Below are 13,694 nucleotides of genomic sequence, written 5' to 3'. Positions count from 1 at the left end.
ACTGCAAAATTTGAAGGAAATGCAGATTTGGAATGCTTAAAAACACCACAGAAATGTTATCACAAGGTTTTATTGACTATTTCTGGACTCATACACTGAAAACTGTGCTTACTTATACACCCATTCAAACTCAGCTAGAAGGATTTCAAGGTTTAAATCATTGCATTGGCCCACTCTGATTTGGAACAGTTCACCAGTCCTTGTGTTCTAAGGAAGTCAAGGTTAGAAAGTAAACAGGAAATAGCTGTACATTCTTCAAAAGTTCTTAATATAATGTAATATGAAAATCTACCCACCTTGGTAATTATAAATATTAAAACATCTATTTTATTTGCATTCTTTAAAAATATAAACTTTGTTCACCTAACAGTCTTTACTGTGTGTCTTTCACTCAGACGTATGCTGTATCATCTCATTATCAAGTGCAATTCACCATTTATAAACAGGAATCATTAAAATAACATGTCAATTAACGCCCCAAATATAAAATGTCAAAGAAAATGCATTCTAGTAAATCCCTTGAAACCATCAACGTTAGTATCAGCTCAGAATACTCTAATACAGCTAGGTACAAAAATGAAGTGAACAAATTTTAAATTATGAACGTAGCTTAGAGCATTCCAAAATGACTGCTTGTCTGCAAAGTTTCAGAAGCAGGTTCCATTTGAGGACTGCTTTCATCTTTGAAGAGTATGCAGTTTTTCTTCTCTTCTTTGTTGCTTTTATTTAAAACAACTAAAGAAAAAAGCTAGCAATAACGATCCTTCTTTGAACCAAGGCTTGCTTTCAGTTCACTGCAAGCTCAAAGTCTGGGAAAAGCACTACCTTTTGGCTGCTACTACTTCTCTTTCTTCTCTTTGCAGCATATGGTATGTCAATTTATTCTACAGTTTGGAAGAACGTTACTGATATTTGCCATAATTAAGTGCCTTCAAATCTTCCCTACAGGCTCGGCCTGTCACTTTATGTGACACTTCTCAGAGAGCTGAGGAAGCAGTTATCCCAGTCTCACTTTAAAATGACAATAGGTAGGTGCTCTGCAATTCATTTGGGTTAAATGAAGTAGTTGGATGCTTGGGGATTTTATTTTTTTAAATCGAAGTTCTTCTTTACACAGCTATCTTCAATCTTGATGGGGCTGTTCTAAGCCCACTTTTTGTGGCATCCAGTTCGTTATACTCTTCTATTAGGTCAGACAAGGACGATATGGCTTCAGAGAAACAGCCTTGCTCCATCCCATCTACTTGCAGATAATGGTGAAGATGAGCCTATGAGAATAATGAATTCAGTGTTATTCCCTTTATTGGCATATAATGTAATCAATTTGCCTAAGTATTATTTGGCCTGCACAGAAGAACTGTATACAAAGTAGATTTGAAGACATGCCTTGACAACCCTTGCTTACATAATTAACAACTTCAGTAACAATCTGTGGAATCGCAGTTGGTATTAAGGATTTCTTACATATTAATCTTTCCATATTCTGTCTTTTGGTACACCTCAACAAACTGGTAGGCACATCCATTGGATACTGGCTCACAGCTGAAGAAGTAAATATATTGCCCAGTAGGGTATGGGTTAATAAGGGATTCATTCCTTTTAAGCAGCAGCTGTTAGAATGATTCCTTGATAGATATCACAGTTAAAAATCTTGGAATATTACTTTTAAGCAGTCCTTCTATGATGCTAAGATTTGTTTCCCTGTAATCCAAGATGCTATGATTTGTGGCTGTGGATGAAGTACTTATGACAGAGCCATACCTTTTTCTTGTAGAGCTTCATGAATCTATCTTTGAGTTCCATAAAGGTTGGTTTCACACAGGTGTTGTTTGCTAAAGCTAGAAGAGAATGGGAATGGCCCACAGGAGGTACTGAACACAAACTAGTTTTCCAGCCCTCCTGATTCCATGAGACAAAGTGCAGAGAAGGCTTCAACCTGTGATACAAAAGTGTATAGTTACTTATGGAATATAAAGAGTACAAAGCCAAAGTCTCCTCTGCTAACAAACAGTTAACAAAGGTTAATTTTGAAGCTTTCACAACTAAGCAAAACCAGTCAGACTTAGCATTTTGAGTAAGGCATTTTAGATCCCAGACTGAAATAGCACGTATTTAAAATTTACAAGGTAAACACCAATTTTGTTAATTTAATATATCAGGGTTTGAAAAGTAGTTACAAGCACACGTCTATAGAAGCAACTGCAAACACTCATATTTATGAGAGGGGTAAATTAATACTGTGTGGAGATGAGTCTACCTGATATAGGTAAAATTATTTTGATGCTCAGAACTTTTCCTTATGCACCCATCTGCCTGTAAACTCCATTCCGCACTCTGTTCCACTGTTCATGTTGCAACTACATAGATCACAATAGTGTAAAAGGTAGAAACTGAGTGTGAACAACAGCAGAGAAGCAGAGAACCTATTCCTTCAAAATTCCATAGCAGCAAAAGACCAGCCTTCATCCTTTTAAATTATTAAGAATGGGGGGAGGCAAACAGGCACATCTAGTCAGCTCCCTTTATTTGGAAATCAAAGAATGCCATGACTTAGTCTAACTTGTTAAGAAAGCTATTTACATTTTCTTTCTTTCTTCAATTACAAAAGACCAACCAACCAGATGAAAAAAAAAAACAACAACATGGATTTGGTACTGAAATTCCTTAGATGAAAAACTGAGAACTCCCTGGACAACCGAAAAATATTCATATGAAAAATAACACGATTACTTTGTGTGCTATTACAAACCTTTCAATGTTTCTGCGAAGGTCTGAGACCTGCACGTTTCCTCGAACAAGAAGTGCACAAGCAAGATAGAGGCTATGCTTTGGGTCTGCTTGAATTAATTGATGATCTCTACTAAAAGCATCTGAAAACATTTGATCCAACCTAAGTGAAGATAAAAACAGTTATCTACTCTATTAAAGCAGGCTACAGAAGTTCAAAATACACACCCTTCAGGGTTTCAAATTTCCTGAAATCTTGGAACTAAAGGTACATTTAATTTTGGACCATTTGAACAGCAAAAGGATTCAAAACAATCAAAATAACTTAATGGTGTGGGTTCTATTTAATATCCAGAAATACGTTGCTCCCAGCAGAATTGTTTCCCATCAGACATAGTAAAAACACATTTTAAGTCTGCTGGCTCAACCACCAACAAGAACAGGGACAAAAGGTGTTCTCCAAACGAGTAAGATGACTTTTCAAGTGTGGCAGGCTTTAAAACCCTTTAGGACTTCTACTCTTAGTTTTGCTATAGATTTTTTTTCTTTTTTTTTTTTCTTTTTTTAAAAAGGCAACTATGGAAGAATCAGAAATTAAGCTTCAGCTGTAAAGTCTCCACAACAAATTTTTCTTCTTACCTTCTAGAGGGTATATTAACATCAGCCAGCGTATACAGAGGGGTCAAGCTTGAAACCAAGTAATGAAGTCGAGGAAACGGAACCAAATTCATACTGATTTCATTCAGATCCATGTTAAGGGAACCTTCGAACCTAGCAGAGCTGAAAAGTTAACATACATTACAAAATAGTTATAAACTAAGAAAGTTACTTTTATAATGTAAACATTCATTAAGTATACATTTCAGCCATTCCCTGCAATAAAACAGTACAACAATATCTATAGATAAAACAATTATCTATAATTACTAAACTTCGACATTTGGCAGTAACACTGCTATTCTTACTTCTTTACACTTTTCATTGTAGAACAATTAATCATCAAAAATGAGTCCTTAATGTTCCTCATTGTAGTTCTTAGCACTCTTCTTTAACGTGCAGACATAACTGCTTGATACCAGTTTAAATAATGAAACACGTATGACTTAGCAGCCCTGACAAGCTGTTCAGATCACTGCTTTGGAAATGCTTTTTCAGCAAGAATTCCTTACAGCGACAGTTTAGGAACAACAACTGTCAAATGGTTATTTATAAAATAATAATATTGATTCTAACTTCCTTGGGCACTATTAGGCACTAATGGAAGACAATATCCTTCTGCCCAAAAAGCTTTCCCTACTTCAGTTCTAAGACTATCACAGCTACAGCAACACCACTGCAATATGAATAGTTTCAAACACTTCAGATTTTCATTACTTTAGGAACTAATTCTTAAAAAGACTAATATCAAATTGAAAACAATACTGAGTTGATGCAGGCACATATATTTGCAGCACACACTGCCTCTAGCAGTATTACTCTTCTGTACAAGTAATCTGTGACTTTACCTTGTCAGGTTCAGCAGCAAGTTGGCTACAATATTGTTCATTGCATCAAATGGCTTCTCCTGCACAGTTTTTGTAATGCCTGCACTTGATGTTACCAAGCTGTTTGGCTTCACAGTTGACCCCAGCTTCCCAGAATTGACCATCTGATGAATTTTATTAACTATATCAAACAGAGACTTTGAAAGGAAAAAGAAACACACACACACAAAAATAACAGAAAGCATACAAGTCTCATCCCCAGAACATTCAAATTCCATATCCCCATTTTTCCACTTCAGTTAATCTTAAAGAAAAAAACTAAGATATGGTAACGACAGTTCAAACATTACAACTTTGATTCAAATACGTTCAATTTTTGACCAGTTCCAACAGGCTGAAGTGTTCCTGAATATCCGTTCCTTCCTTGTCACAAATGTAGATAGTTTGACTCAGAAATTTAATTTCAATTTGAAGTCAGTTCAAATTTGAAGTCATTAGTCATTCCCCTTGTAGCACTTAAATAATACTATACAGAAATTGATGCTAAAAGACTTGAGGCTCAGCCTCAGTAAACAGGAGCATCTCACTTTTCACCTTTGAATAAGACACAAAAAGAAAAGTCACTCCAGACTACTTTGCACATGGAAACGAAGTATAGAGCCTCTGTTAAGCGATTTCACTTCAAAAGTCTGCAAGTTACCAAGGAGCTCAATTATGATTAAAAAAAAAAACGACTTTTAAGACTTGGCATTCAAATCAATGCACAGAGATATAGTACTATTTCTTACTTCATTCTCTATTGGTAGCACACAGTCTGCATGTTCATTAAGCTCCTTCATAGCCAGAACACTGTTATATGGAGAAGTAATAACATCATCTTCACCAGAGGGATAAACTGAAGTAACAAATCTATACACTTCTGGGAATTCATCCTCAAGCAAATTTAGTACAAAAGTTCCAAGACCAGATCCTGTCCCTAAAAATAAGAAGGAATGAAGATGGAATGAAAGAAGATTAAAGAAATCCTCCAAGTTCTTACAAGCATTAAGTCTCATATGTTGGAAACATACTAGTTTTTACTTTTATGTATAATCCAGCATTTTGAAGACAGCAGGAGCTATCAGAATGAAAGAAAGCAAGCAAGCTTTTTCAAAGACAAGTAAATAACTAAATGATATTTCTCATATTTTACTAGACAGGATGAAGTGAATAGTCTTAAGCATTTATGCAAAGAGTCCTAGTACATAATCAGAATTTCTCTGCCCTTTCTTGGCATTTTAAAGTCTTAATTTGAATCTCGAAATAAAATATTCGTTTAAAAAATATTGAACCAATCCAAATTATTTAAATTTACTTTTTTTTAAAAGGACTTTTTATAAAGCTTTCTCGTTCTCCAGTTAAAACAGAATAACCCCTTTTCCCCAGTGCAAATACTTTTTTCCTTATAGCATCAAGTTCAAATCAGAGAATTAGGTTGCTTTTTTTTTTCCTGTCACATACAGGTAACATTTTTAGCAGCAGACAATTTTATCTATGAACAACACAGCAATTTTCTGTTAATAATGGAAATTCCCTCTCAAATAAAGCAAATGACCATAAAAAAGGCCCTTGATAAAACTCTTGCACCATATTTAGAGCTATTTTTAGAGTCTATTTCTATATCATAATTGTTTATAACACCTGCTACCCTCACGTTTCTGGGAGAGGATTGCTTAGTGGCAATACAGAAAGGATGTGACTGATTCCCCCTTCAGATTTATTAACAAAGTAGGTGGAGTGAATGCAAAAAGAATTGTGTGGAAGGAAATGTAAAAAAGCAAAACTAAACTAGAATGGAAGCCAAGCAACATCAGAAGTCTACAAAGCCTTTCTGAAAACATTTCCTCACAATTAAAAACTTGATCACAGCAATAATGTCACTGTTTTGAGGCAACTACCCCTTCTAATCAGTATTACTCAGCTTTTTCTCGCATTTGCCACCTATCTTGATCCATCTACTGTCTTTTCTTGTCTCCAAAATTTAAGCTGTACTTCCGTTCTAGGTAGCACCTACTAAAGTTCATGATTAGGGCTCCTCAGGGACTGTGTTATTTCATTCTGCATTCTTCATGATTAGATCATCACAGCAATCTTTTTTTCAAGATTTAGGCTTTCATTTTTATTTACCTGTGGCAGATGTAACCATACTAACAAAGAAAAATATACTTACCACCTCCCATAGAATGAATTATAAAAAAACACTGCAGACAGTCACAGTGTTCTGCAGTTTTCCTCAGCTTTTCCACAATGTTTTCCCGGTACTGACAGCCATACACCTTGTAACCTACAGCCCTGAGGATAAGAAAAATACTTTTAAAAAAAACAAGATGAAACACTCTAACAACCAATCTTCCAGTTTTCATTTTATTTAACTCCCTCTCTTTGATGTTTTGTATAGTATTGCTTAATAATTCAGAGTCCAGAGCTGAATGTAACCCCCAACTTGTTAGCTGCAAAACTGTGACTACATCACAGAAACATGGGAGTTGAGATGTGGTTTTAAATTTGAGAATGCAAGTACCAATCAATTCACAGCTTTTGAGCCTGCACTATCATTTTACATCAGTAAGAAAATAAATACCCATGCCGAATGATGAAATTTTAACTATGAACTGAAAGTTACATCTGTTAACAATGAGGACGTCCTTGTATAATAGCGTTCTGATTTCATTTGAGTTCTATGTGAGTCATTTGCTACCAGTGACAAAGAAACCAAACAGACCATTCCCAGCACACTTGCCTGCTGTTAGGTGGTAAGGCTATTCCCAATATACCTTCAGTATATTTGCTAATCATTTGATTCTCAGCCTGTACTGGACTGAATATTACCAGAGGTACATTAGCATCTCAGTGAAAATGTGAAATTTATTATGTTAATGAATCTTCTTCTGAATTTCTCTTTTTTGATAATGTAATTTATCTGCACTATGCCAGCAACCACGATGCTTAGAAATCTGAAGTATCTTATTTCCATGGTAGGCAGACAGTCCCAAACTAGATTATGGCTCTGACAGAAATGAAAGCAGCTGAGTACCAAAGAAACAAACATATAAAGCATGTTCTTTTGTAAAAAAATAATCAAGAAGCAGCAGCCAAAAAAAAAAAAAAAAAGACAAAATGATTTATCAGCAGTATTATCTTTCTGTAAAATGGTTTTCAAAGCTCTCCAGGCAACAGTGACTCCAAAGTTCACTGGTAATATGCTGCAGCAGAATGAACCAGAATGCTACTGTTATCATTCCCCATTTCAAATGCTATCCAATTAGTTGCTCTGAAGAGGATCTTACCAGTTGTTTCCTGAACCAGAAACATCTGTGATAAGCTGCTTACTATCAAAAACATCTCTCAATGGTCCCTGCAGAATTTCATTCACCACACCCTCCTCCATGTCAATCAACAGTGCCTGTGAGAAAGGAAAGTATTGAAATTCCGTCAGCAAGCAGGCTGCTCTTTGAAATAATTACACAAGAAGGAAAAACATCTACAATAGTAAAGGTACATTGTTACTATTGTGCTTCAGAGAGTTGTTGCTAACCAACTGGTAAAGTTCACCTTGACTGCTTTGTTAGCTAATCAATAAACAGCACAGCATTTCAGATACTGCAACTGTTAACGTTTTAAAAATACTTTCCCCAAATACTTAGGAGCAAAGGAATTAAAAGAGGTGCATTTCAGGTTTTGTTCCTTCTTAATCACTTCAAGTGGCTCAAAAAACCCACATGCCTTTTTTTTTTTTAATAAATACTTGATACTATCTGCAATTGTTTTATTAAAATTGTATTTTAAAAACCAAGCAAAACTCCCCCAAACCATAAAGTTACTATTAGAAATTTTGCTATTCAAAGTACTTAAAAACATACAAAGTATTAGGAAAATCCCTATGCAATCAGACAAATACATAGTGTAAAAAAGAATAGTCTTCATAAATTGCCTTACTCGTGCTTTTAAAGAACAAATTTTTCCTTCGTAAATATCAGGACCATCACCAGCACTTCTGAAAAACAACAACATTTCAAGTTTAGAACTGTAATAGAAAATAAGGCAATATATTTGGAATATAATTCCCTCCTTAATTTTTTATTGTTCAGAGTATTGTTACAATGTAAACAAACAGCCTGAAATGTACCCTGCTACAACATGCCTCATATTTTCCCCAAAGAATGCAGTTACAGAATACAATCTCAATGAGAAATATCCTAAGCAGTACTTCAGGAGAACGAAAAAGGAAAGCATGGAAAATTTCCTCTCCCATAAACCCTCTGCTCTAACTCTACAAGCGCTGCCAAAATCGAAAGCAACATCCTTTTTCCTAGCATGTGGTACATTACATCACATAGTGGAACACACTGCACCAAATAACACTGCTATACTTTCAATGGTGGAAGCACAGCACTGTTCTACTGCTTGAAAGCAGTACAACTGCACTAGGACAGCACCGTGCTTGACTTATTTTGCCACTAAGATTTACTAACTCAGAAATCACGTTGTGTTGTCACAGCTTTATCAGCCTTTTTTCCAGGACTGGTTGCACTGATTCAGCCCAGAGGGCTGTGCATTGCATAGAATCATATTTTTTCCCATATTGAATGCTGTTGCTTTGCACTCAGAGGATGAGATGAGTCTATTCTGGTCCAACCGTATTCAAGACTGTTTAAAAAAAAAAAAAAAGATGGAAGATGGCTCAATCCACCTATTTTAGGGGGCAATCAGCCTTAGGTTTAAACAAATCAAAGTATGTCTTGTACTATTCTACATTCAGTAGGAATAATATTCTAAAACTGAAAAGCACTAAGTGTTTTGACTATGCTCATTCCCATCACAAACAAGTGAAAAAGGGAGGATGGGCCTGCACCGGATTCCCCAGGGAGCTCCTATGCTCTCACCCAAAGCAGCTTTCCAAATGTTTCTCCTTAGCTGAGCGGCTCACAGCAGCCTACAGGACTCACACTGATTACTCCAGCCCATGCATTTCAATGTATGAACCCACAGAGTAAGTTCTATTTCTCTTCAGAGACTAACAAAACCTGGAGAGAAAATAAACAATAACAAAAAAAAGCCCACCTTTATCTCTCTCTTAACAATCTTTGTGGTCTTTCATGACCACCTGTACTTTCAATCACTTGCATTCAGCTGCTCACAAAAATCCCTGCATTCCTTACAGTCTCCCTGGATTATCTAAGACATGCTTTTCTGCATATAAAGCCATACATTTTTTATTGAGCTCATCCTATAACCACTAGTTCTTGCTGACTGAATAAAACATGCATGATCTTTGGAGTAAGACATCATCTTCTATATTTAATAATGTTTGGGTACCTCAATTTACCACTAGAACACTCAAACATGAAAACTGTGTTATACAATTAGCCTGTTAGCACACTTTGTTATCTCCTACATTCACTATGTATCTGCCTGATCTAAGATGCTTCTAATAGCTATCGTTATACAGCCATCTTATACAGCCAGTCTTCTTGCCATTGTTGACATGAATACAGAAGGCTTTCAGGTGTTCTCTTTGCTGAATGCTCTGACATCTGGTTTCTAGAAAATTAATACCAGCAGCAGTCTGTACTGTAGAAGGTGTGTGTTCCTGCAGTACATGAGATGAGTGATCATCATGCTGATGAACTTTTGCACACTGAACCAAAAAGCTTTTAAACTCAAAAACCACACCCCTTCACAACATATGCCAACAGCTTCAGTTGCCAGCACTGATTTATATTCCCTGATGGGAAAGGAGAAGAAAGGACAAAACAATTTGTAATACAGTGACTGAAGTGTGAAAATAAGTGATTTCAGACAGCAATTAAGGGCCAATTCTATCCAAGATGAAAATATATGTTTTACTTGAAAAATAAACAAATAAAACTTTCTTTCCATTGTGCAATTCACTGGCAACCAAAGCATCTTCCTACTGCAGTTGACAGCAGAGTTAAGAGTGTGGATGCTCAGATCCCTCATTATTTCAGTACTAGTGTAAAATCCTCTGTAGACAGGTCACAAAACCAGAGAATTTACACAAATCCAATTCCAATCTTACACCATTTAATAAGTATCAGTAAAAAAGAGCGAGTCTGGTTAATCTGCCAGTGTTTTTACAGACTTTCCTTACAAGATAATCCACCTAGATTAATTACTCAGAGAAATGGTACAATGTAGCATAGAAGATTGAAATTTGTCATTTTTCCAGCACATGATTTTACAACTGCAGTGACATGGAAGGTGAAGTATTTCTTTTTGATAAAACTAAATCAAAACTCACAACAATAAAAGACCAAAACATTGCTACCTGCCACAGACTTTGATTTTTTTTTTTTCCCCTTAAGTTGTAGTTAACACTACACTCAAAAGCAGGAAGCTAAGTAAGTTCCTAAGGAACAGCTCCTATAAAAGATGAAATCTCACAGGGGAATCTTCCTTGAGACATCTACAGGGCTCAACAAGGTAAGTCCTTCCCCTTTACAGAGAAATATTTACATTGCAGTCAACCTGTTGAAAGTTCAGTGGTTCCATCTGGCACATATGAAAACACAGACATTGCTTACAATTAGATCTTCTGGATTTAAAAAAAAAAAAAAAGGATATTCTAAGACTTTCTAAGAAAAGAATTGAGATAAAACACTACTTCAATTCCATTTTAGTTAAAATGGCATGCTGTGCTTCCGCTGTGTAATGGAAGGAAACAAAGGCTGGTCAAATGCTTTTTTTCTAATTAGAATATAACAATAATACCTAGGTGTCCAGTTGTTCCATTCTTTTCAGCAAACTGAAAGAATTTTTGTAACTGGACAGATAGATATGATGAAATGCTCCTAAGGTATGAACTGGGCAACTTAAATAATTATCACAGCCACCATTCTGTACAGCAAATTACAGATAAAAGTCAGATAAAACAGATTTAAAAATTGACAGGACCTTTTCTGAACACCTTATACATAATTCCATTTACAAGTTTTCAGTGAATGCTACTAAGTTAGTATTCAGAGAGCTGGCAGTCTCATTCTGATTGGTAACAGCAAAAGCTATCAGATCTTGACTGTCATTTTTTTTCCAATGTGAGGAAAGGAAAGCAAAACCAAACACTTGCAACACGTTTAACTACTGCAGTAAATATAATGAAAAGGATAGTGCCTTGAGAAGACAAAGAAGTGGAATCTTTTTCTAATGCAAACTGTATCTGATGTGAAAAAAAGGAGTTTTAATTTAGGTTAAGACGAGATGCTAGAATTGTTAGTCTGCTGTGTTAAATCCACAGAGTTACCTGATAAGAAGACTTACCTCGTATCTACATTCCTAAAGAAACTGCTCAGTGCTTCATCGTAAATTCCTTTCTGGAAATAAACAATTTAAGATAAGATGGTATGTCAGAAGTACTCAGTGTTTTTTTTACAGAAAAACTTAGGTTACAGTGAATTCTTGGAGGTCACCAGTCTCCAAACAGGGTGAACCATCTATGTCCAACCCAGATAGCTCCAGCCATCATTAAAAAGAAAATTTCATAGAACCCAAGAATATCCTGAGTTGGAAGAGACCTCCAGAGACCATACAGTTCAAATCCAGGTTTCACACAAGACCACCCAAAGTTCAAATCCTATGTTTAAGAGCACTGTCCAGGCACTTCTTGAACTCTGGCAAGGTTGGTGCCATGCAGCCTGTGCCAGTGCCCATCTACCCTCTGGTGAAGAACCTTTTCCTGATCTCCAACCTGAAACCCCTGCTGCAGCTTTGTTGAACTTCTCTCAAGCGTCAGCTGATATTAAAAACTGTCAGGAGGATGTAAACAGGATTTTTTTTTTTTTTTTTTTTTTCCCAGCAGAGGATTAAACAAATACTTCAGTTTTAAATATTTAGGATTTTACTGAAGATCCCAATGAAACTATTAAATCACAAAGCTGCTGTTTAGCTAATTCAGCTTAGTGATGTGACATGGAGACAGTCACGCCCAGTGTGCGCTGTGGAAATGAAAGCAGACTGCTGCACTGGTGATTTCTGAACTCCCTGCTGAGGGCTGCTGTGCAAATCACTTATCCCAGCATAAAGCTAAAGATACATGTCAACTTAATACACAGTCATGGGGTTTTTTTTGTTTGGTTGGTTTTTTTTGAAAACCTGATGACACAGTGTTTGGAAAATATCTGCAACACCTAAACTAAGAGATTCTCAGTACACACAGGAACTCTGCCTGTTGCCTTTTTACAACTACTTCAGCAAAAAGCATTCAGGACTGCTCACTATCACCTCTGTTAACTGAAGGTATGTGCTAGGAGCAGTATCTTTATAATACCAAGAAGGATGTGTTTTTGTTGAAAGCACTCAACATAATCCTGTGCCTTCTTTACAGCACAGTGACTCCGACTGCACCGTGTGCATGAGCATGGGATGGGATGGGAAAGGTAGGCTTATCACAGAATGGCCTGGGTTGAAAAGGACCACAATGATCAACTGGTTTCAAGCCTCCTGCTATGTGCAGGGTCACCAGCCCCCAGACCAGGCTGCCCAGAGCCACATCCAGCCTGGCCTTGAATGCCTCCAGGTATGGGGCATCCACAACCTCCTTGGGCAACCCGTTCTAATGCGTCACCACCCTCTGTGTGAAGAACTTCCTCCTAAAAGGCTTCAACACGGCTGCTTTGTTTGTTGTACTGCCAGGGCACCAGGTGGTGAGTTAACCCTGATAATGAAGGCCTTCAGGGACTCAGCCCACACTCCTCCAGGTGGAAAGCCTCGAGCAAGCTGACCAGATGGGAGCAGGTAACAGGCAGCAGGTAAGCTCTCCGCAGCCAGCCCTGGGGCAGCGTTACCTTGTTGACAGCCGCGTGCTCCCGCAACGCCAGGTCCCAGAAGCGGCAGCCCACCTGGTTCCCGCACTGGCCCACTGCAAAGAGGAGAGACAAGGCTCACGCAGGGCCGGGGGCGGCGGGCAGGCTCCGCGCGACGCAGCCCCTCACCCTGTACCACCACCGACTGCGTCATGCCGGCCTCGGCGGACCGCCGCCGCCGCTTCCACTTCCGACCGTTTTCCAACTCGGCGCCCGGAAGCCGCCCTCTCGTCACGGCGGCGGCGGCGGGCGGGCCGTGACAGCGGCACGCCTTAAGCACCGCCCGGCGCTGCTGCGCGGGGACTCCGCCCCTGTGGGCGCCTTTCTGAGCGCACAGGAGCCGATTCGCTATTATTATTGTTATTGCTAAAATCGTTAAGATACGTTTTTCGCCCCGGTATATTATTAAGCTTGGTGGTGCCAAATGTCAAAAAATTAAAAATAAATAAAAAAAAAACTCAAGCAGAAATGACATACCCACCAGGCCTGCAAATTAGATTTATCTTCATTTTCGCAATTCTCGAGCAATGAATTGCCCTCGTTACCATTAGAAGGAGGTTTCAGTGTTGAACGCAGCAATCTCAGGGCTCTGTGTGAGAGGCAAGAAGCAACGATGTCCCATTGC

At 37.7% G+C, this 13,694-nt stretch overlaps 1 protein-coding gene across 3 annotated transcripts; it reads right to left on the bottom strand.

The window, feature by feature from the left end:
* Nucleotides 1–54: 54 nt before the first annotated feature.
* Nucleotides 55–13,457, bottom strand: TUBE1 (tubulin epsilon 1). Of its 3 annotated transcripts, none has more exons than XM_090135874.1 (12): nt 13,199–13,457; nt 13,052–13,125; nt 11,529–11,581; nt 8,187–8,244; nt 7,538–7,653; nt 6,421–6,542; nt 5,000–5,187; nt 4,233–4,375; nt 3,367–3,507; nt 2,750–2,890; nt 1,762–1,936; nt 55–1,268 (listed from the first exon to the last, which is right to left on the bottom strand). In XM_090135874.1, exons 1-12 carry the CDS (start codon nt 13,221–13,223, stop codon nt 1,110–1,112), a joined length of 1,395 nt encoding a protein of 464 aa, XP_089992000.1. In that variant the 5' UTR covers nt 13,224–13,457; the 3' UTR covers nt 55–1,109. The 3 variants fall into 3 exon arrangements, with proteins under 3 accessions (XP_089992000.1, XP_031467023.2, XP_089992001.1); XM_031611163.2 differs by having other exon boundaries at nt 4,233–4,408; nt 13,199–13,448; XM_090135875.1 differs by lacking the exons at nt 8,187–8,244; nt 13,199–13,457 and having other exon boundaries at nt 4,233–4,408; nt 13,052–13,126.
* Nucleotides 13,458–13,694: the final 237 nt, after the last annotated feature.

The sequence above is a fragment of the Phasianus colchicus genome, chromosome 2, assembly GCF_987193195.1.
Source record: "Phasianus colchicus chromosome 2, bPhaCol1.hap1.1, whole genome shotgun sequence".
Lineage (NCBI taxonomy): Eukaryota > Metazoa > Chordata > Aves > Galliformes > Phasianidae > Phasianus > Phasianus colchicus.
Note: the sequence above shows the minus strand (reverse complement) of the source record. Positions and strands in the feature narration are given on the sequence as shown.